General features: G+C 49.3%; 1 protein-coding gene across 1 annotated transcript in view; it reads left to right on the top strand.

The window, feature by feature from the left end:
• LOC140714052 (transient receptor potential cation channel subfamily M member 1-like) overlaps nt 1–23,222 on the top strand; it is a 104,285-nt gene that overhangs the window by 43,191 nt on the left and 37,872 nt on the right. Inside the window, exons 4-5 of the mRNA XM_073024740.1 lie at nt 10,550–10,763; nt 11,208–11,332. Coding sequence (XP_072880841.1) covers nt 10,550–10,763; nt 11,208–11,332 — 339 coding nt within the window. The remainder of the gene's footprint in view (nt 1–10,549; nt 10,764–11,207; nt 11,333–23,222) is intronic.

Raw genomic sequence — 23,222 nt, 5'->3', positions numbered from 1 at the left:
AGGTCCTGCAACTGAAGCTGCCGAGACCCATGGGGGGAAAAAGACAAAATGGTGTTTCTATCACCAGAATGGGGCTCAGGCATGCGCCGCTGCCGTCCACTATGTGCTTTTCTGGGAAACACCGGGGCCAGCCATCACTAAAGGCTACGACGACTGGCCACTGAGACAGCCTCCTGTACATCTGGGACCGACACTCCGGGTGGTGCTTCCTAGTAGACACCGGGGTCTCAGGCCCCAAACTCACCACTGCAAATGATACCAGTATTCAGACGTACTCATACGTCTCAGATATTTTTCAGACGTACTCAGATATTTTGTATTCAGCGAAATATCTCACTGCATTTCGGGTCCAGCCGTTTCACTTGGACTTTCACGTTGGCAGCAGTGTCACTGCAATTACTAGGGGCAGATTTCCTACAAGCCAACTGCCTCCTGGTCGACCAAAAAGGCTGGTGTTTGGTCCACGCCGAGACGTTCCAGACTTTCCAGCTCGGAGAAGCCAAGCTACCGACCCTCCACCTGGATTCCGTGACCCTCTCGGGTAACGAATTCCCCAAGGTGTTGGCAGAACTCCCCTCCATAGTCACCCCGCAGTTCTCCACAGCCGACCCCAAGCACAGCATGCAGCACCACATCCCCACGCAAGGACTGCTGCTGCATGCCCGAGCTTGCAGGTTCCCACCCGACAAACTCCACCTCGCCAAGGAGGAGTTCCGTAAGATGGAAGAGCTGGGAATCGTACGCCGCTCAGACAGCCCGTGGGCATCCCCACTGCACACAGTGCCCAAGTCTGCAAGAGGATGGAGGCCCTGCAGAGACTACAGAAGACTCAATGATGCCACAACCGCCGACAGATACCTGGTACCCCACATCCAGGACTTCACGGCGAATCATCTTCTCAAAAATCGACATGGTCAGGAGATACCATCAGATCCCAGTGCACCCTGATGATGTGCCCAAGACAGCCCTCATCACCCCGTTCGACTTGTTTGGATTCCTGAGGATGCCTTTCAGTCTCAAGTTTGCAGCCCAAACTTTCCAAAGGCTCATGGACTCGGTGGGACGTTTTCATTTACTTGGATGATATCCTGGTGGCCAACAGTTCGCACCAAGAGCACTTGGCACATTTGCGCCAGCTCTGACAATGCCTGAGCGACCACGGACTGGCAATCAATGCGGCGAAGTGCCAGTTCGGGCTGACGGAGATCGACTTCTTGGGCCACAGAGTCAACCGATGTGGTGGATTTCCCCTACCAGTCAAGGTCCAGGCCATCCGCCAGTTACCCAACCCAACACGGTCAAGGGCCAGGCCATCCGCCAGTTCCCCAACCCAACACGGTCAAGGGCCAGGCCATCCACCAGTTCCCCAACCCAACACGGTCAAGGGCCAGGCCATCCACCAGTTCCCCAAGCCCAGCACGGTCAAGGTCCAGGCCATCCGCCAGTTCCCCAAGCCCAGCACGGTCAAGGTCCAGGCCATCCGTCAGTTCCCCAAGCCCAGCACGGTCAAGGTCCAGGCCATCCACCAGTTCCCCAAGCCCAGCACGGTCAAGGTCCAGGCCATCCGCCAGTTCCTCAACCCAACACGGTCAAGGGCCAGGCCATCCACCAGTTCCCCAAGCCCAGCACGGTCAAGGTCCAGGCCATCCGCCAGTTCCCCAAGCCCAGCACGGTCAAGGTCCAGGCCATCCGTCAGTTCCCCAAGCCCAGCACGGTCAAGGTCCAGGCCATCCGTCAGTTCCCCAAGCCCAGCACGGTCAAGGTCCAGGCCATCCACCAGTTCCCCAAGCCCAGCACGGTCAAGGTCCAAGCCATCCGCCAGTTCCCCAACCCAACATGGTCAAGGTCCAGGCCATCCGTCAGTTCCCCAAGCCCAGCACGGTCAAGGTCCAGGCCATCCGCCAGTTCCCCAAGCCCAGCACGGTCAAGGTCCAAGCCATCCGCCAGTTCCCCAACCCAACATGGTCAAGGTCCAGGCCATCCGCCAGTTCCCCAACCCAACTCGGTCAAGGTCCAGGCCATCCACCAGTTCCCCAACCCAACACGGTCAAGGTCCAGGCCATCTGCCAGTTCCCCAAGCCCAGCAAGGTCAAGGTCCAGGCCATCCACCAGTTCCCTAAGCCCAGCAAGGTCAAGATCCAGGCCATCCACCTGTTCCCCAAGCCCAGCAAGGTCAAGGTCCAGGCCATCCGCCAGTTTCCCAAGCCCAACAAGGTCAAGGTCCAGGCCATCCGCCAGTTCCCCAAGCCCAACACGGTCAAGGTCCAGGCCATCCGCCAGTTCCCCAAGCCCAACACGGTCAAGGTCCAGGCCATCCGCCAGTTCCCCAAGCCCAGCACGGTCAAGGTCCAGGCCATCCGCCAGTTCCCCAAGCCCAGCACGGTCAAGGTCCAGGCCATCCGCCAGTTCCCAAAGCCCAGCACGGTCAAGGTCCAGGCCATCCGCCAGTTCCCCAAGCCCAGCAAGGTCAAGGTCCAGGCCATCCGCCAGTTCCCCAAGCCCAGCACGGTCAAGGTCCAGGCCATCCGCCAGTTCCCCAAGCCCAGCAAGGTCAAGGTCCAGGCCATCCGCCAGTTCCCCAAGCCCAGCACGGTCAAGGTCCAGGCCATCCGCCAGTTCCCCAAGCCCAGCAAGGTCAAGGTCCAGGCCATCCGCCAGTTCCCCAAGCCCAACACGGTCAAGGTCCAGGCCATCCGCCAGTTCCCCAAGCCCAACACGGTCAAGGTCCAGGCCATCCGCCAGTTCCCCAACCCAACACGGTCAAGGTCCAGGCCATCCGCCAGATCCCCAAGCCCAGCACGGTCAAGGTCCAGGCCATCCGCCAGTTCCCCAACCCAACACGGTCAAGGTCCAGGCCATCCGCCAGTTCCCCAAGCCCAACACGGTCAAGGTCCAGGCCATCCGCCAGTTCCCAAAGCCCAGTACGGTCAAGGTCCAGGCCATCCGCCAGTTCCCCAAGCCCAGCACGGTCAGGGTCCAGGCCATCCGCCAGTTCCCCAACCCAACACGGTCAAGGTCCAGGCCATCCGCCAGTTCCCCAACCCAACACGGTCAAGGTCCAGGCCATCCGCCAGTTCCCCAAGCCCAGCACGGTCAAGGTCCAGGCCATCCGCCAGTTCCCCAACCCAACACGGTCAAGGTCCAGGCCATCCGCCAGTTCCCCAAGCCCAACACGGTCAAGGTCCAGGCCATCCGCCAGTTCCCCAAGCCCAACACGGTCAAGGTCCAGGCCAGCCGCCAGTTCCCCAACCCAACACGGTCAAGGTCCAGGCCATCCGCCAGATCCCCAAGCCCAGCACGGTCAAGGTCCAGGCCATCCGCCAGTTCCCCAACCCAACACGGTCAAGGTCCAGGCCATCCGCCAGTTCCCCAAGCCCAACACGGTCAAGGTCCAGGCCATCCGCCAGTTCCCAAAGCCCAGCACGGTCAAGGTCCAGGCCATCCGCCAGTTCCCCAAGCCCAGCACGGTCAGGGTCCAGGCCATCCGCCAGTTCCCCAACCCAACACGGTCAAGGTCCAGGCCATCCGCCAGTTCCCCAACCCAACACGGTCAAGGTCCAGGCCATCCGCCAGTTCCCCAAGCCCAACACGGTCAAGGTCCAGGCCATCCGCCAGTTCCCAAAGCCCAGCACGGTCAAGGTCCAGGCCATCCACCAGTTCCCCAAGCCCAGCACGGTCAGGGTCCAGGCCATCCGCCAGTTCCCCAACCCAACACGGTCAAGGTCCAGGCCATCCGCCAGTTCCCCAAGCCCAACACGGTCAAGGTCCAGGCCATCCGCCAGTTCCCCAAGCCTAACACGGTCAAGGTCCAGGCCATCCGCCAGTTCCCAAAGCCCAGCACGGTCAAGGTCCAGGCCATCCGCCAGTTCCCCAAGCCCAGCACGGTCAAGGGCCTGCAGGAGGTCGTAGGGATGGTCAACTTTTATCATTGGTTTGTACCGGTGGTGGCCCACATCATGAGACCCTTGTTCCGCCTGATGGCTAACAAGACCAAAGAAGTGGCATGGGACACGGAGCCGTTCCAGCAGACCAAGGAGGCGCTGGTGAAGGCGGCCCTACTAGTGCACCCCAGAGTCAATGTACCTATGGCACTCACAGTTGACGCTTCTGATATGGTAGTCGGTGGAGTCCTGGAGCAGCTCGTTGAGGACCAGTGGCGACCATTTGCTTTCTTCAGCTGGCACCTACGGTACAGCGCTTTCGACAGAGAGTTGCTAGCGCTCTACCTGGCTGTCCGGCATTTCCGGTACTTCCTCGAGGGAAGGGAGTTCACCGTGTATATGTGAAGTCCAGGTATATCTTTACCATGGTAGACAGGTTCACCAGATGGCCGGAAGCCGTACCGCTCGCAGACACGTCCACTGAGTCCTGTGCCAGGACGCTCATTGCAAACTCATTGCAGGTTCGCCCTCCCAACGGACATCACCTCCGACAGAGAGGCGCAGTTCACGTCTGGTTTGTGGACAGCACTGGCACAGCTCCTGGGCACCGAGCTGCATCACACCACAGCGTACCATCCCCAGTCCAACGGTTTGGTAGAGCGATTCCACCTGCATCTCAAGTCGGCCCTGATGGCGCGCCTCAGGGGCCCCAACTGGACAGATGAGCTTCCCTGGGTCCTACTGGGCATCCGCACAGCCCCCAATGAGGACCTGGGCATCTCCTTGGCGGAACTGGTCTACAGTGCCCCCCCCCCCCGACAGTCCCGGGCGAGTTCGTACCAGAGGCCGGAGGTTCGTCAAAAACTTCAGCAATGGTGCTAACGAGGCTGTGGGACAAGGTAGGGACCCTGGCATTGGTCCCGACCTCCACAAGTGGTCCCACGCCATCCTTCACCCCTAAAGACCTCCGAGTCTGTGAGTATGTTTTTATTCGCAGGGGCATGCACAGGTCACCGCTACAGCGGCCATATGAGGGACCCTTCAAGGTGATCCGGCACAACGGATCTACGTGTGTCATGGAGGTTGGTGACCGGGAAGAGACTTTTACAGTGGACCGCCTCAAACCGGTGCACTTGGACACTGAGCAACCAGTGAGGGTACCTGCACCGCGCCGGTGAGGCCGGCCACCCAGGCGAACCACACAGACTGGGGGCTCCACTCCCCCGGTGGACATTTCTGGGGGGGTGGTGTGGTGGCCAGCACACAGGGGACTCGAACCGCTATCAGGTGCCACAGGCAGACACGCAGTCCGCTTGGGGCGGACCTTCTGACATCACGTCCGCCCCACGGGTCGCAGGGACCCATGGGAGGGGAGATTTAAGTGCACGATTTTGTATCAGTAAAGTAATTCCAAGTTCAGCTCTCTCTGCCTCCGTGTGTTTTCTTCAGTAGCGCTTTGCGCGCGACTACAGTAGTCCAAATGTGGCCTCATTAGGTCCCTCAAATTCACTTGGTCCATCTCGGACACCTTCTCTCCCCTTTCTCGATCTCTCAGTCTCCATCTCTGGAGACAGACTGTCCACTGACTCTCATAACTACCTCGACTATACCTCTTCCCACCCTGCCAAATGCAAAAATGCTATTCCCTATTCCCAGTTCCTTCATCTCCACGGAATCTGCTCCCATGATGAGGCCTTCCATTTCAGGACATCTCAAATGTCCTCTTCCTTTAAGGATCCTGGTTTCCCTTCTGCCATCATCAATGATGCCCTCACCCGCATCTCCTCCATTTCCTGCACTTCGGCCCTCATCCCATCCTCCCATCACCACAGCAGGGACCAAGTTCCCCTTGTCCTCACCTACCACCCCACCAGCCTCTGGATCCAGCACATTATCCTCTGCAATTTCAGCCACCTTCAACAGGATCCCACCACTAAGCACATCTTTCCCTCTCTACCCCTCTCCACTTTCCGCAGGCATCATTCCCTCCGCGACTCCCTGGTCCACACGTCCCTCCCCACGGATCTCCCACCTGGCACTTATCCCTGCAAGCTTAAGTGCTACACCTGTCCCTCTCTTACCACCATTCAGGGCCTCAAACAGTCCTTCCAGCTGAGACAACACTTCACTTGTGAGCACAAAGTATACTGCAGATGCTGTGGTCAAATCAAGACATACAAAAAAGTTGACGAAGGCTCTCGACCCGAAACATTGACTGCTTCTTTCAACAGATGCTGCCCGACCTGCTGAGTTCATCCAGCTTTTCTGTACGTCTTGACTTCACTTGTGAGTCTGTTGGGGTCATCTATTGCATCCGGTGCTCCCAGTGCGGCCTCCTCTACATCGGCGAGACCCAACACAGATTGGGGGACCGCTTCGTCGAGCACCTCCGCTCCATCCGCCACAACAGACAGGATCTCCTGTTGACACCCACTTCAACTCTGCTTCACATTCCCATTCTGATATGTCCATTGATGGCCTCCTCTATAGCCATGATGAGGCTAAACTCAGGTTGGAGGAGCAACACCTCATCTACCGTCTGGGTATTCTCCAGCCCCTTGGCATGAATCAGAATCAGAATCAGACTTTAATCGCCAAGTACCTATGCACATACAAGGAATTTACTTCCGGCAGATGTTGTCTCTCTGCTCATAACAATAATAATGATAAATATAAATGAAAATATAAATTGTACATACAGGTAGTGCAATCCAAGTAATAGTTAGCTGACAGTTAACCGGCAGTTAACTGTTCAGCAAAGTGACCGCAGTAGGGAAAAAACTTCTCCAGTGCCTATTAGTCTTAGTCTGGAGGGATCTGAAGCGCCTACCAAACGGAAGCAGATCAAACAGTCCGTGCGCAGGATGGGAGGAGTCCTTTATGATGTTCCCCGCCCTCTTCTTCAACTTGGAAGAGTACAGGTCCACAATAGAGGGCAGGGAGGCTCCAATAATGCGCTCGGCAGTCCTCACTGTGCGCTGTAGTCTGGTTCTATCCTGCTTGGTGGCGGCTCCAAACCACACAATGATGGAGGTGCACAGGACAGACTCAATGACTGCAGTGTAGAATTGCAGCAGCAATTCCTGAGGCAGACCATATTTCCTCAAGAGCCGCAGGAAATACATCCGTTGCTGGGCCTTCTTCAGGATGGAGCTGATGTTCTGCTCCCTCTTCAGATCCTGAGAGATGGTGGTTCCCAGGAACCTGAAGTTCTCCACGGTGGACACAGGGCTGCTGAGGACTGTGAGGGGAGACATAGCGGGGGGATGTCTCCTGAAATCCACTATCATCTCCTTTGTCTTGAGCGTGTTCAGCTCCAGATTGTTCCGACTGCACCAGAGCGCCAGTTGGTCCACCTGCTGTCGATATGCAGACTCATCACTATTCTGGATGAGTCCGATGACGGTAGTGTCATCTGCAAACTTCAAAAGCTTCACATAGGGGTTGGAGGAGGTGCAGTCATTGGTGTAGAGGGAAAACAGCAGTGGAGAGAGGACACACCCCTGGGGGGCACCGGTGTTGGTGATTCGAATATCCGAGGTGACCTGTCCCATCCTTACCTGCTGACTTCTGTTGGTTAGGAAGCTGTAAATCCAATCGCAGAGGTCAGGTGCACAGTAAGGTGAGACAATTTGGAGCAGAGGGTATGAGGGACGATGGTGTTAAATGCCAAACTGAAATCCACAAACAGCATCCGAGCATAGGTCCCAGGACGATCCAGATGTTGCAGGATATAGTGCAGTCCCAGGTTGACTGCATCGTCTACTGACCTATTTGCCCGGTAGGCAAACTGCAGGGGATCCAGCAGGCTGCTGGTGAGGGTCTTCAGGTGGTTCAACACCAAGCGTTCAAAGGATTTCATGACTACAGATGTCAGTGCGACAGGTCTGTAGTCGTTCAGTCCTGTGATGGTGGGTTTCTTGGGGACCGGGATGATGGTAGAGCGCTTGAAGCAAGTCGGAACCTCACTCAGCTCCAGAGATCTGTTAAAGAGCTGAGTGAAGATGGGAGCCAGCTGATCAGCACAGGCTCGTAGACAGGAGGGGGAGACCCCATCTGGGCCTGGAGATTTTCGGGTCTTAAGTCGCTGGAACAGTCGACATACTTCTCCTGCGCTGATTCTAAGCTGTGATCCAGGGGGGCTGGGCAGAGATGGTGGGGAGGTGATTGCAGTGATTGGGGGATGAGTGCCAGTGAGTGATGGTCGAGGGAAGGCAGGAAGAGAGACCGAAGAGGGGGGAGGGACAGGTGTAAGATGGACCCTCTCAAATCTACAGTAAAAGGTATTAAGGTCATCAGCCAAAGCTTTGTTAACCTCAGCAGGGGGGGCAGGGCATCTCCTGTAGCCAGTGACCTCCTGCAGGCCTCTCCACACCGACAATGAGTCGTTAGCTGAGAAATTATTCCTCAACTTTTCGGAGTAGAACCGCTTGGCCACTCTGATTTCTCTGGTCAGTGCATTTCTGGCCAGCCTGTACTGGGCCCTATTCCCACTCCTGTGGGCGTCCCCCTTAGCTTGGCGAAGATGTCTGAGTTTGGGGGTAAACCATGGCTTATTGTTGGCGAAGGTCTGGAAAGTTTTTGTGGGTACACATGCATCCTCACAAAAACTGATGTAGGATGTCACAGTATCTGTCAGTTCATGTATATTGGTGGCTGCAGCTTCAAAGACACCCCAGTCAGTGGTGTCAAAACAGTCCTGAAGTTGCTGTTTCGCCTCACTGGTCCATTTCTTCACTGTCCTCACCACAGGCTTAGCAGAACATTGAATTCTCCAACTTCCAGTAATTCCCTCCCTCTCCCTTCCTCCATCCAGTTCCACTCTGCCTCCTTCTCCAGCTGCCTATCACCTCTCTCATGATTCCACCTTCTTCTACTACCCATAGTATACCCTTGCATTACCTTGCATTCCTTCTTCACCTCTCCTGCCTATCCCCTCCCCCACCCCTTGATCTTTCTTCTTACTGGTTTTTCACCTGGCACCTACCAGCCTTCTCCTTCCCACCTTCCCCCCACCCTCTTTATAGGGCCCCTGCCCCCTCCCTCTTCAATCCTGACACAAAGGGTCTCGGCCTGAAACATTAACTGCTCGTTTCCATGGATGCTGCCCAACCTGCTGAGTTCCTCCAGCTTGTTGTACGTGTTGTTTTGACCCCAGCATCTGCTGTGTACTTTGTGTTTACCATATGTGGCCTTATCAGCTCCCTACATATATAGTCCAAATGTGGCCTTATCAGCTCCCTACATATATAGTCCAAATGTGGCCTCATCAGTTCCCTAAGCATATAGTACATATGTGACCTCATCAGTTCCCTACATATGTAGTCCATATGTGGCCTCATCAGTTCCCTTTCTATATAGTCCATACATGGTCTCATCAGGTCCCTACGTATATAGTCCATATGTGCAAACTAGTCCAAACGTGGCCTCATCAGGTCCCTACGTATATAGTCTAAACGTGGTCTCATCAGGTCCCTATGTACGTAGTTGGAAAATAATGTCTCCACTTTTCTACTCAAATCCCCTTCCAACTAACAGCAGTGCATGTCCTCCTGGTTGTTTTATGTATTTGCATGTTAACTTTAGATGACAGTGTACAGTGTACCGGATCCTTTCAGTCTCTCACCACTCTGACTTGCATTTCTTTCTGCTCAACTCATGACTTCCCAATTTTTTGCCCTGTCCTCACCAATTCACTGAACTGTTTATATTCTCACTCCCAGAATCCTTTCTGCAGCTTCCTTAGAGCCTATGCTTCCACTTAGATTTACAGATTTACAAGGCTATTTCAAGCCAAAGTTGATAGGTTCTTGATTAGTAGGGATGTCAAGACGTTACAGGGAGAAGGTAGAAGAATGGGGTTGAGAGGGATAATAAATCAGCCATGGTACAGCAGACTTGATGGGCTGAATGGCTAATTTGCTCCTATGTCTTTCTACAGTGGCAAATTTGGATATATCACATAATTATATATATTAAGATTCATTTATCCACTGTCATAACTCAAGCCCTCCGGTCTTGGCAACATCATGGTGATTTCCTTTCCTGTGCCATTTCCATATTCCCTCATGTGTGGCTGAACCACTTACATTGCTTTTCCTTAAAGCAGGGGTTTCCAACCTTTTTTATGCCATGGAGTCCTACCATTAACCGAGTGGTCTGAGGAACTCCTGTCTTAAAGTGTTGTATGTTACTTTTACCCAGGTATTAATTGATTCTTTGCTATTGAAACTACTTCCCAAATCTACCACAACTAGTTCAAGCCTCATGCCTTTGTAACTTGGTTCTCTAGGATTTAAGTCCTAGTTTCAAATTACATTCAATTTGTCTTAAAAATGTTATGATATTGTGATGAATGTTTCCTAAAGACCTGGTCAGTATTGCTGTTATATAACACAGGATTTTAAATGGACCATTCCCTTGTTATTCTTCAACATATTGATTTAGGAAACCCTCTGTAAGATCTTCCTCCATGAAACAGCAGCTCAACAGGGAAAATAGTCTCACTATGGATATCAAGGGAAATTCAGTATATTTGATATGTCGAAGGAGGTCCCTTGTTTTATGCCTAGCGTTTGGGGGTCTATTGCAACTGCCATAGAAGATTTGTGAACGATTTGTTTGTATAATGTTTTTGAGTTAGTTTACTGTTCCACTGTATGTTGCAGTATATCCGGGTCTCCTATGACACAAAACCAGAGCTCCTGCTCCACCTCATGACCACAGAGTGGGAGCTTGAGCTTCCTAAGCTGCTCATTTCGGTTCATGGTGGTCTTCAGAACTTTGAGCTGCAGCCTAAGATGAAGCAGGTGTTTGGAAAGGGCCTGATCAAAGCAGCGATGACCACAGGAGCGTGGATATTTACTGCTGGAGTTAATACAGGTGAGCAAGTACAATAATGACTCTGGCATCTATTTTCAATCCGTTTTCCTGGCCTGCAGACCCTTGCATTTCGTTGGAGACCAAATAGTCTGAAGAATCTGGCAGCTGGCTACTTGTGAGTTGGAGGGTCACAATGCTTGGAAGACCAGTCCTTAGGAGTGGAGTTCCTGGTGTTTTAAATGGTGAAAATGTCATCATGAATACATTATTTTTCATCCATTTGCTTGCTCCTGGATTCCTCCACTTCCCATCCTATCCTCTCTAACTCTCTCCATCCATATACCCCACCACTCTTGCTCAACCTACCTTAATCAATTCTCTCTCCCTCTTTACTTCCCCATTCTATCCTCTTGCCCTCCTATCTCTTCTCCACTCCTCTTCCCTCCATCCCAGCTTTACTAATTTTCTCAAGGCCTACAGTAACTCTTCATTGTTCATTTTCAGGTATCATCCGTCATGTGGGCGATGCATTGAAAGATCATTCTTCCAAGTCCCGGGGAAAGATCTGTGCGATTGGATTTGCTCCTTGGGGAATTGTGGAAAACAGGATGGATTTAATTGGGAAAGATGTAGGTCTGAAAATCTTTAATTAGTGATGAGAAGCATTGACTAAGAAAATGACAAAGATCAGAAATGTCCCCAAATTCCCATTAGAACCATTCTTCTCTCTGTTGGATGCCTTGGACTCTGTCTTTTTTGATATAATATACAGTTCCTTTTGTTCTGTCTTGTTTAACATGATGAGGAAGATTTTTGTTGTTGGCTTGTTTATTGTTCAAAATTACCAAAAGTGAAGCTAAAATTAACTCATTTCACTGTTAACGATGCAAAGTGGTGTCTGTTCTTACTGTCTGTTGTAAAGACTTGCATTCTTTCCTTCCCCAGTTGGTAATAGGCTCTGACGTATTCTGTTTGGTTCTTTGAGAGATGCCTTCTTTTATAGACAAACCATAAGATCATAAGTGATAAGAGAAGAATTAGGCTATTCAGCCCATTGAGTCTGAAACATAGAAACATGGAAATCTATAGCACATTACAGGGCCTGCGGCCCACAATGTTGTGCTGACCATGTAACCTTCTCTAGAAACTGCCTAGAATTTCCCTACCCTATAGCCCTCTATTTTTCTAAGCTCCATGTACCTATCTAAGAGTCTCTTAAAAGGTGCTATTGTATGGCCCTCTACCACCTTTTCTGGCAGTGCATTCCATGCACCCACCACTCTCTGTGTGAAAAACTTACCTCTGATATCCACCTTGTACCTACTTCTGAGCACCTTAAAACTATGCCCTGTCATGCTAGCCATTTCAGCCCTGGGAAAAAAGCATCTGGCTATCCACATGATCAGTGCCTCTATCAAGTCACCTCTCATCCTCCATCGTTCCAAGGAGAAAAGGCCAAGTTCACAACTTATTCTCATAAGGCACATTCTCCAATCCTGGCAACATCCTTGTAAATCTCCTCTGCACCCTTTCTATGGTTTCCACATCCTTCCTGTGGTGAGGTGACCAGAACTGAACACAGTACTCCAAGTGGGGTCTAACTAAGGTCTTATATAGCTGTAACATTACCTCACGGCTCTTGAACTCAGTCCCACGGTTGACGAAGGGCAACCCAACATATGGCTTCTTAACAACACTGTCAACCTGCACAGCAGCTTTGAGTGTCCTATGGACATGGACCCCAAGATCTTCCAACACTGCCAAGAGTTTTACCATTAATATTGTATTCTGTCTTCAAATTTAACCTACTGAAATGAACCACTTCACGCTTACCTGGGTTGAACTCCATCTGTCACTTCTCAGTCCAGTTCTGTATCCTATTGATGTTGCACTATCCTCCACACTATCCATAACACTCCCAACTTTTGTGTCATCAGCAAACTTACTAACCCACCCTTCTACTTCCTCATTCAAGTCATTTATAAAAATCAGAAAGTGGAGGGGTCCCAGAACAGATCTCTGTGCAACACCACTGGTCACTGACCTCCATGCAGAATCCGAACCATCTATAATCACCCTTTGCCTTCTGTGGGCAAGCCAATTCTGGATCCACAAAGGTCTCATTACTTTCTGAATGCGCCTCGCATGGGGAGCCTTATCAACTGCCTTATGAAATCCATATACACTACATCCACTGCTCTACTTCATCAATGTGTTTTGTTTCATTCTCAAAGAATTCAATCAGGTTCATAAGGCATGACCTATGCTTGACAAAGCTGTGCTCACTATCCCCAATCAGATTATATCTCTCCAAATGCTCATAAATCCTGCCTCTCAGGATCTTCAACAACGTTCCCACCACTGAAGTAAGACTCACTGGTCTATAATTTCCTGGGTTACCTCTACTCCCTTTCTTGACAAGGGAACAACATTTGCAACCTTCCAATCCTCTGGTACTTCTCCCGTCCCTGTTGATGATGCAAAGATCAACGTCAGAGGCTCAGCAATCTCCTCCCCTGCTTTGGTCCCAGTGACCTATCTAACTTAATACCTTTCAAAAGATCCATTACATCCTAATGTCTATACATTCATGTGTTTCAGTCAGCTGTAAGTCATCCCCACAATTTCCAAGGTCCTTTTCCCTGGTGAATTCTGAAGCAAAGTATTCATTAGGTACCTCCTTTTGCTCTATGCACATTTTCGGTTCTGATTGGTCCTATTCTCACACAAGTCATCCTCTTGCTCTTCACATACTTGTAGAATGCCTTGGGCTTTTCCTTAATCCTGCTCACCAAGGCCTTCTCATGGCCCTTTCTAACTCTCCTAATTTAATTCTTAAGGTCCTTCCTGGCATCCTTGTAATTTTCAAGAGCTCTAACAGTACCTAGTTTCTTGAACCTTTTGTAAGCTTTTCTTTTCTTCTTAACTAGATTTTCTACATCCTTTGTACACTTTTTTGTACATTCTTTTACCCTACCATCCTTTCGTCGCCTCATTGGAGCATACCTATGCAGGATGCCATGCAAATATTCCCTGAACATTTGCCATATTTCTGTGCAATTCCATGAGAACATCTGCTCCCAATTTACGTTCCTGAGTTCCTGCCCAATTGCATCATATTTCCTCCTACCCTAATAAAATGTTTTCCCAAATTGTCTGCTTCTATCCCTCTCCATTGCTATGCTGAAGGAGATAGAGTTGTGACCGCTACCTCCAAAATGCTCTCCCACCGAGAGATCCGACATCCGAGCAGGTTCATTTCCCAATACCAGATCAAGTACAGCCTCTTCTCTAGTTGGCTTATCTACATATTGTGTCCAGAAACCTTCCTGAATACACCTAACAAACTCCACCCCATCTAAATCCCTTGCACTAAGGAGATGCCAATCAACATTAGAAAAGTTAAAATCTTCCATCACAACAACCCTACTATTGCACTGTTCCAGAATCTGCCTCCCTGTCTGCCCCTCTATGTCTCTGTTAGTATTGGGGGGGGGGTCTATAAAAAACACCCCAGTAAAGTTATTGCCCCCTTCCTTTTTCTGACTTCCACCCACACTGACTCAGTAGACAATCCCTTAATGACTTCCTCCTTTTCTGCAGTCCCTGATTAGCAATGCCACGCTCCCACCATTTTTGCCTTCCTCCCTGTTCTCCTTGAAACATCAAAATACTGGCATACTCAGCAGCCATTCCTGTCCCCGAGACATCCAAGCCTCTGTAATAGCCACAATGTCATAGTTCCACGTAATGATCCACGCTCTAAGTTCATCCACCTTGCTTATGATATACCTTGCATTGAAATAGACACATCACGTCATCAGGCTGAGTGCATCTTTGCTCTATCATCTGCCTATCCTTCCTTACAAACTCCCTACAAGCTGCCTCTACTTGTGCTCCAACCTCCCCATCCTCTGCCTCTTCACTCTAGTTCCCACCCCCTCCAAATCTAGTTTAAATCCTCCCCAATGGCATTAGCAAGCCTCTCTCCCAGGATATTGCTTCCCCTCCAGTTCAGGTGCAACCCATCCCACTTGTACAGGTCACCCCTTCCCCAGGAAAGGTTCCAATGATTCAAGAACTTGAAACCCTGACCCCTGCACCATCTCTTCAGCCACTCATTCATCTGCGCTATCTTCCTATTCTGACCTTTCCTAGCTTGTGGCACTGGGAGTAATCCAGAGATTACCAACTTGGAGGTCTCAAAATGGCGGTGCAGACTCGAAGGGCCGAATGGTCTACTTCTGCACTTATTGTCTATTGTCTTTCTCTTCAGCCTCCTTCCTAACTCCCTAAACTTACTGCACAGGACCTCTCCCTCTCTCCTGCGTATGTCATTGGTACCAACGTGTACCACGACCTCTGGCTGCTCACCCTCCCCTTCAAGAATATTCTGCAGCTGCTCAGAGACATTCTGGACACTAGCACCCGAGAGGCAACACACTATCCTGGCATCTCTTTTGCTGCCACAGAATCTCCTATCTGTCCCCCTAACTATCAAGTCCCCTATAACTACTGCTCCACTTGACTTTACCCTACTCTTCTGAGGCTCAGAGCCAATGACAGTGCTATCGGTATGGCTACTGCTGCCTTGCCCAGATAGGTCATCCCCCTCAACAGTATCCAAAGGGGTATACTTGTTGCTAAGGGGAATGGCCACGGGGGGGGGGGGCATTGACTTCCTTCTCACTTTACCGTTCTTGGTGTTCACCCATCTACTCCCCGAATTCTGCAATCTGGGTGTAACGACCTGCTCAAAAGTCTTATCTATCAATTGCTCTGCCTCCCAGATGATCCTCAGTTCATCCAGCTCCAGCTCCAGCCCCATAATGAGGTCTTTCATGAGCTGGAATTGGCTGCACTTCCCACGAGTGCAGTCATCAGGGAGACCATCAGTTCCATGAATTCCCACATCCTACAGGAGGAGCATTCTACTGCCATATCTGCTATCCTGCCTGCACTGTTTTCTGGGCAACAAAACCAAATCTTTTAAACTGTTTTGTTGGCCTCAGCTTCTTCTTGTCAAAGTCTGATGTTCCACACTCTTTTTATGCTAGCTTTACTGACCTGCGAATAAACTCGTTACAGTGTTCTGCTTCCTACGCTGATTGGACCTCTGCAAAGTCTGCACGCCCACAAAGCTCTCCTCTTATACTAGCTTCGGCAGCCTGTGTGTAAACTCAGCCTTTGCTTTAAATATACCCAATGGTCTGGCTTCCACAGCTGTCCATGACAACGAATTTCACAGATTCACTGCCCTCTGACTAAAGAAATCCCAGCTCATCTCCTTTCAAAATGGTTGTCCCTCTATTCTGAGGTTGTGCCATTTGGTCTTAGAATCTCTGACTATAGGAAACACCAACTCCACATCCACTCAACTAGGCCTTTCAACATTCAATAGGTTTCAGTGAGATCCCCACTCATTCTTCTAAACTCCAATGAGTACAGGCCCAGGGCCATCAGCGCTGCTCATATAATAACCCTTTCATTCCCAGAATCATTCTTGTGAACCTCCTCTGAACCCTGTCCAATGTCAGCACATCCTTTCTTAGGTTTTCTCTCTATTTCAAAAATAGTCTATGTTTTTATTCCTTCCACCAAAGTGCATGATCATACATCTCAGGCAGGAAAGAAGCATGGATGGTAGTTTGCCTCCTAGGTGCCAAGGTCTGGGATGTTTCTGATTGCATCCATGATATCCTGAAGTAGAAAGGAGAACAGCCAGAGGTCATGGTACATATTGGTACCAACGACATAGGCAGGAAAAGGGAGGAGGTCCTGAAGGCAGACTACAGGGAGTTAAGAAGAAAGTTGAGAAGCAGGACCACAATGATAGTCATCTTGGGATTACTGCCTGTGCCACATGACAGTGAATATAGGATTAGAGTGAGGTGAAGAATGAATGGGTGGCTGAGGGATTGGAGCATGGGACAAGGATTCAGATTTCTGGATCATTGGGACCTCTTTTGGGGCAGGAGTGACCTATACAAAAAAGACGGGTTGCACTTGAATCCCAGGGGGATCAATATCCTATTGGGGAGAGTTTAAAAACGCAAACATGAGGAAATCTGCAGATGCTGGAAATTCAAGCAATACACACAAAATGCTGGTGGAACGCAGCAGTCTAGGCAGCATCTATAGGAAGAAGCGCTGTCGATGTTTCGGGCCAAGACCCTTCGTCAGGACCAACTGAAAGAAAAGATAGTAAAAGACATTGATTTCTCTAACTTCCGTTAACATTGACTTCTCTAACTTCCGTTAACATTGATTTCTCTAACTTCCGTTAACATTGATTTCTCTAACTTCCGTTAATGGGCATGAACATTGATTTCTCTAACTTCCGTTAATGCCCCTCCTCCCCTTCTTACCCCATCCCTGACATATTTAGTTGTTTGCCTGTTCTCCATCTCCCTCTGGTGCTTCCCCCCTCCCCCTTTCTTTCTCCCGAGGCCTCCTGTCCCATGATCCTTTCCCTTCTCCAGCTCTGTATCACTTTCGCCAATCATCTTTCCAGCTCTTAACTTCATCCCACCCCCTCCGGTCTTCTCCTATCATTTCGCATTTCCCCCTCCCCCCACTACTTTCAAATCTCTTACTATCTTACCTTTCAGTTAGTCCTGACAAAGGGTCTCGGCCCGAAACGTCGACAGTGCTTCTCCTATAGATGCTGCCTGGCCTGCTGCATTCCACCAGCATTTTGTGTGTGTTGGGGAGAGTTTAAACTAGGATTGCTGAAGAGTGGGAACCAAACTGGAGAGACAGAGAAAGAGGCGGTTGGCTCACAAATAGAGAAAGCTTGGAGACAGTGCGAGAGGGAGGATAGTCAGGTGATAGAGAAGGGACGCACTCAGAGCAATTGTTTGAGATGTGTCTATTTTAATGCAAGGAGTATTATGAACAAAGCGGATGAGCTTAGAGCATGGATCAGTACTTGGAGATATGATGTTGTGGCCATTACAGAAACTTGGATGGCTCAGGTGCAGGAATGGTTACCTCGAGTGCCAGGCTTTAGATATTTCAGAAAGGACAGGGAGGTAGGCAAAGGAGGTGGGGACATAGCACTGTTAATCAGAGATAGTGTCACAGCTGCAGAAAAGGAGGAAGATCAGATTCAGATTCAGTTTATTGTCATCTAGAAACCACAAATGCAATGCAGTTTAAAAATGAGACAATGTTCCCCCAGAATGATATCACAAAAGCATATGACAAAACAGACTACACCAGAAAATACATGTAACGTTTGGCAATCCCCAATCCAGAGTCCGGAGAGGCTGCTGCATATTAATATCGCGCTACCGTCTAGCACGTTCCCTGGAAAGGAGTTTCAAATCCACTAGACAAAAACAAGACCAAAAACTAAAGCTACAAGACCTGCACAAAACCACATAATTACAACATATAGTTACAACAGTGCAAACAATAGCATAATTGATAAAAAAAAAGACTATGGGCACAGTAAAAATAGTCCAAGATGTTAAAGGACTGTAAGTTCAAAAGAAATCACCACAGTTTCCACAAGTCCCCAGGGTCCCGACAGATTCGCCATCCCATGCCAGCAGCAGAAGGGAATACCCCCGCTATGGACTTCCACGGCACTGCCCGACTCAGCCTCGCAGACGCAGCACACACTGAAAGCGACCTGAGTCCGTCGAAAGGACACCAAGTCCGTCGAACCTCCGAGCCAACGACCATCCCCTCCGGCACAGCTTCTCCGAGCACCATCCTCTGCCGAGCGTATTAAGATGGCCCCGACATCGGCCATCGGCAACGCGACCCCGAGGACTGGGGGCCTGTTCTTCCCAGCAGAGTCCCGGACCTCACAGCAGCAACGAAGAAGGTCTTCCTGGAATTTCCCGATGTTTCTCCGTGCTCCCACGTCCGTTTTCAATCGATTATGATTGCGCACAGCACCCCACTTCACAAATAACAGATAATCAGTTCCGGAGTGGCCGCCGCAAGCTGCGTCGTGCCGCAATCTTGGATCTATATTATATGGAGGGATAGTCTACGGAGTCTCTGTGGGTGGAAGTTTGGAACAGGAAGGGGTCAATAACTAGACTGGGTGTTTTTTTATAGACCACCCAAAAGTAACAGGGACGTTGAGAGCAGATAGGGAGACAGATTCTAGAAAGTTGTAATAATAACAGGGTTGTCGTGGTGGGAGATTTTAATTTCCCAAATATTGATTGACATCTCCCTAGAAAGAGGGGTTTAGATGGGATGGAGTTTGTTAGATATGTTCAAGAAGGTTTCTTGACACAATATATAGATAAGCCTACAAGAGGAGAGGCTGTACTTGATCTGGTATTGGGAAATTAACCTGGTTAGGTGTCACATCTCTCAGTGGGAGAGCATTTTGGAGATAGTGATCACAATTCTATCTCCTTTACAAAAGAGAGAGATAGGAACAAACAAGTTAGGAAAGCGTTTAATTGGAGTAAGTGGAAATATGTGGCTATCAGGCAGGAACTTGGAAGCATAAATTGGGAACAGATGTTCTCAGGAAAATGTACGGAAAAAATGTGGCAAATGTTCAGGGGATATTTGTGTAGAGTTCTGCATAGGTACATTCCAATGAGACAGGGAAAGGATGGTAGGGTACAGGAACTGTGGTGTACAAAGGCTGTTGTAAATCTAGTCAAGAAGAAAAGAAGAGCTTACGAAAGGATAAAAAAATTAAGTAATGAGAGAGAGCTAGAAGATTATAAGGCTAGCAGGAAAGAGCTTAAGAAAGAAATTAGGAGAGCCAGAAGGGTTCATGAGAAGGCCTTGGTGAGCAGGATTAAAGAAAACCCCAAGGCATTCTACAAGTATGTGAAGAGCAAGAGGATAAGAAGTGAGGGAATAGGACCAATCAAGTGTGACAGTGGAAAAGTGTGTATGGAACTGGAGAAGATAGCAGAGGTACTTATTATGTACTTTGCTTCAGTATTCCATATAACCATATAACAATTACAGCACAGAAACAGGCCATGTCAGCCCTCCTAGTCCGTGCCGACGCTTACACTCACCTAGTCCCACTGGCCCGCACTCAGCCCATAACCCTCCAATCCTTTCCTGTCCATATACCTATCCAATTTTACTTTATATGACAATACTGAACCTGCCTCTACCACTTCTACTGGAAGCTCATTCCACACAGCTACCACTCTCTGAGTAAAGAAATTCCCCCTTCTGTTACCCTTAAACTTTTGCCCCCTAACTCTCAAATCATGTCCTCTTGTTTGAATCTCCCCTACTCTCAATGGAAAAAGCCTATCCACGTCAACTCGATCTATCCCCCTTATTATTTTAAATACCTCTATCAAGTCCCCGCTCAACCTTCTACGCTCCAAAGAATAAAGACCTAACTTGTTCAGCCTTTCCCTGTAACTTAGGTGCTGAAACCCAGGTAACATTCTAGTAAATCTTCTCTGTACTCTCTCTATTTTGTTGATATCTTTCCTATAATTCGGTGACCAGAACTGTACACAATACTCCAAATTTGGCCTCTCCAATGCCTTGTACAATTTTAACATTACATCCCAACTCCTATACTCAATGCTCCGACTTATAAAGGCCAGCATACCAAAAGCTTTCTTCACCACCCTATCCACATGAGATTCCACCTTCAGGGAACTATGCACCATTATTCCTAGATCACTCTGTTTTATTGCATTCTTCGATGCGCTACCAGCTTAAAGACTGTGTTCCCCAAATTCCTGCAATATGTGGATTTCAAAACCAGGGGAGACAACACAGTGGACTTGGTTTATACAAACACACCACAGGCATACAGAGCAGCCCCCGCCCCCATCTTGGCCACTCTGACCACATATCTGTCATGTTAACACCAGCATATAAACCACTGCTTAAACGTGTGAGAGCAGAGAAAAGACAGATAAGGGTCTGGCCAAAAGGAGCAGCCTCAGCACTACAAGCCTGTTTTTTGCACACAGACTGGGACATATTCAAGACAGCAGCCTCCTATGATGACCATACAGACATTGAGGAGTATGCAGAGGCAGTAATCAGCTACAGAGCCAAATACACTGTGATGAAAACCTTCACTGTACATGGTTATAAAAATTCATGGATGACACCAGAGGTGCGTTCACTACTGAAGGCCCGAGACACTGCCTACAGATCGGGGGACAGGAGTGCGCTTTGCTCAGCCAGGTCTGCACTTTCACTAGGGATCAGGAAAATGAAAAGGGCGTACGCGGGCAAAATACATGGACGCTTCTGTAACACAGGTGACACCAGACGGATGTGGCAGGGAATTCAAGCTCTGACAGACTACAAGATCAGGCAGAAAACTGATGACAGTGACACCTCTCTTCCTAACAGACTTAACAAATTCTTTGCACGCTTCGAAGCATCAAACACTACAGCAAGGGGGAGAGCCAGTCCCTTCTTACCATCTGACCAGCCGACTCCAATCATTGATTCAGAGCACACACATAGGACCCTTGCCAGGGTTAACCCACGAAAAGCGGAAAGTCCCGACAACATCCCTGGACGTGTGCTCAAGGAATGTGCTGATGTATTAGCAGATGTCCTGACAGACATTTTCAACATCTCCCTTAGTCAAGCCATTGTCCCCAGATGCTTCAAAACCTCCACAATCATCCCTGTAGCAAAGAAATCAGTTGTAGCCTGTCTGAATGATTACCGTCCCGTTGCCCTGACCCTCATAGTGAAGAAATGTTTTGAACGGCTTGTCAAGCCTCATATCACAGCCAGCCTCCCCTCATCGCTGGATCCTCTACAGTTTGCTTATCATCCAAATCGCTCTACGGAGGACGCAATATCCACCACACTGCACACAGTTCTCTCTCACTTGGACAGCAAAGACACTTATGCCAGAATCCTGTACATTGATTTCAGTTCAGCATTCAATACCATCATCCCGCAGAGACTAGTGGAGAAACTGTCGCTGCTTGGCCTTAACACTGCCATGTGTCGCTGGATTCTGGATTTCTTGACACAGAGACCACAGTCAGTCCGTGTTGGCAGGAACATCTCTGACTCCATCACACTGAGCACTGGATCCCCACAAGGCTGTGTGCTTAGCCCATTGCTTTTAAACTGCTAACACATGACTGTGCAGCCAGATTCAAGGAGAACCTGATCATTAAATTTGCTGATGATACCACAGTGGTGTGGCTTATCAGCAAAAATGATGAAACAATGTACAGGGAGGAGGTTAAATGCCTAGAGAGCTGGTGCAGTGACAACAACTTGATGCTTAATGTCACCAAAACCAAGGAGATGATCGTCGATTTCAGACGGTCTCAGCCTGAGCACACACCCCTCAGCATCAGAGGCTCCACAGTGGAGAGAGCGGAAAACATCAGGTTCCTTGGGGTGCAGATCTTGGACAATCTCACCTGGTCCAGGAAAACCACTGGGATTGTGAAATGAGCCCAGCAGAGATTGCACTTTTTGAGGAAGCTTAAACAAGCATCACTCCCCACTAACATCTTAACTACATTCTACAGAGGAGTGATTGAGAGTGTGCTGACCTTTTGCATCACAACCTGGTACTCCAGCTGCAGTGCTGCCGACAAAAAAGCCTTGCAGAGGGTGTTTAGGGGAGCAGAGAAGGTTATTGGGGTCTCCCTACCTTCTGTCCAAGACCTCTTTCAGAGTCAATGCCTCCAGAAGACACGATACATCATTAAAGACCCCTCACACCCTCTCCATGAACTGTGTGTTCTTCTGCCATCAGGTAAACATTACAGGAGCATCAAAATTAAAACCACAAGGCTACTAAACAGCTTCCTCCCACAGGCAGTCAGACTGCTAAATAGCTGCTCTACCTGACTCTGCAACCACTCTTTGCCTTCTGTGGGCAAGCCAGTTCTGGATCCACAAAACAATGTCCCCTTGGATCCCCTGCCACCTTACTTTCTCAATCAGCCTTGCATGGAGTACCTTATCAAATGCCTTGCTGAAATCCATATACAATACATCTATGGCTTTACCTTTGTCAATGTGTTTAGTCACATCCTCAAAAAATTCAATCAAGTTTGTAAGGCACGACCTGCCTTTCACAAGGCCATGCTGACTGTTCCTAATCATATTATGCCTCTCCAAATGTACATAAATCCTGCCTCTCAGGATCTTCTCCATCAACTGAGGTAAGACTCACTGGTCTATAGTTTCCTGGGCTATCTCTGCTCCCTCTCTTGAATAATGGAACATCATCCGCAACCTTCCAATCCTCCAGAAACTCTCTCGACCCCATTGATGATGCAAAGATCATTGTCAGAGGCTCAGAAATCTCCTCCCTCACCTCCCACAGTAGCCTGGGTACATCTCGTCTGGTCCCAGTGATTTATCCAACTTGATGCTTCCCAAAAGCTCCAGCACATCCTCTTTCTTAATATCTACATGCTCAAGCTTTTGAGTCCACTGTAAGAAATCCCTACAATCGCCAAGATCCTTGAGCGACGGAGGATGAGAGGTGATCTGATAGAGGTGTATAAGATGATGAGAGGCATTAATCATGTGGATAGTCAGCAGCTTTTTCCC

The sequence above is a fragment of the Hemitrygon akajei genome, chromosome 21 (genome assembly GCF_048418815.1).
Source record: "Hemitrygon akajei chromosome 21, sHemAka1.3, whole genome shotgun sequence".
Taxonomy (NCBI): Eukaryota; Metazoa; Chordata; class Chondrichthyes; order Myliobatiformes; family Dasyatidae; genus Hemitrygon; species Hemitrygon akajei.
The sequence above is the reverse complement of the archived record's forward strand: the minus strand, read 5'-3'. Positions and strand labels throughout refer to the sequence as shown.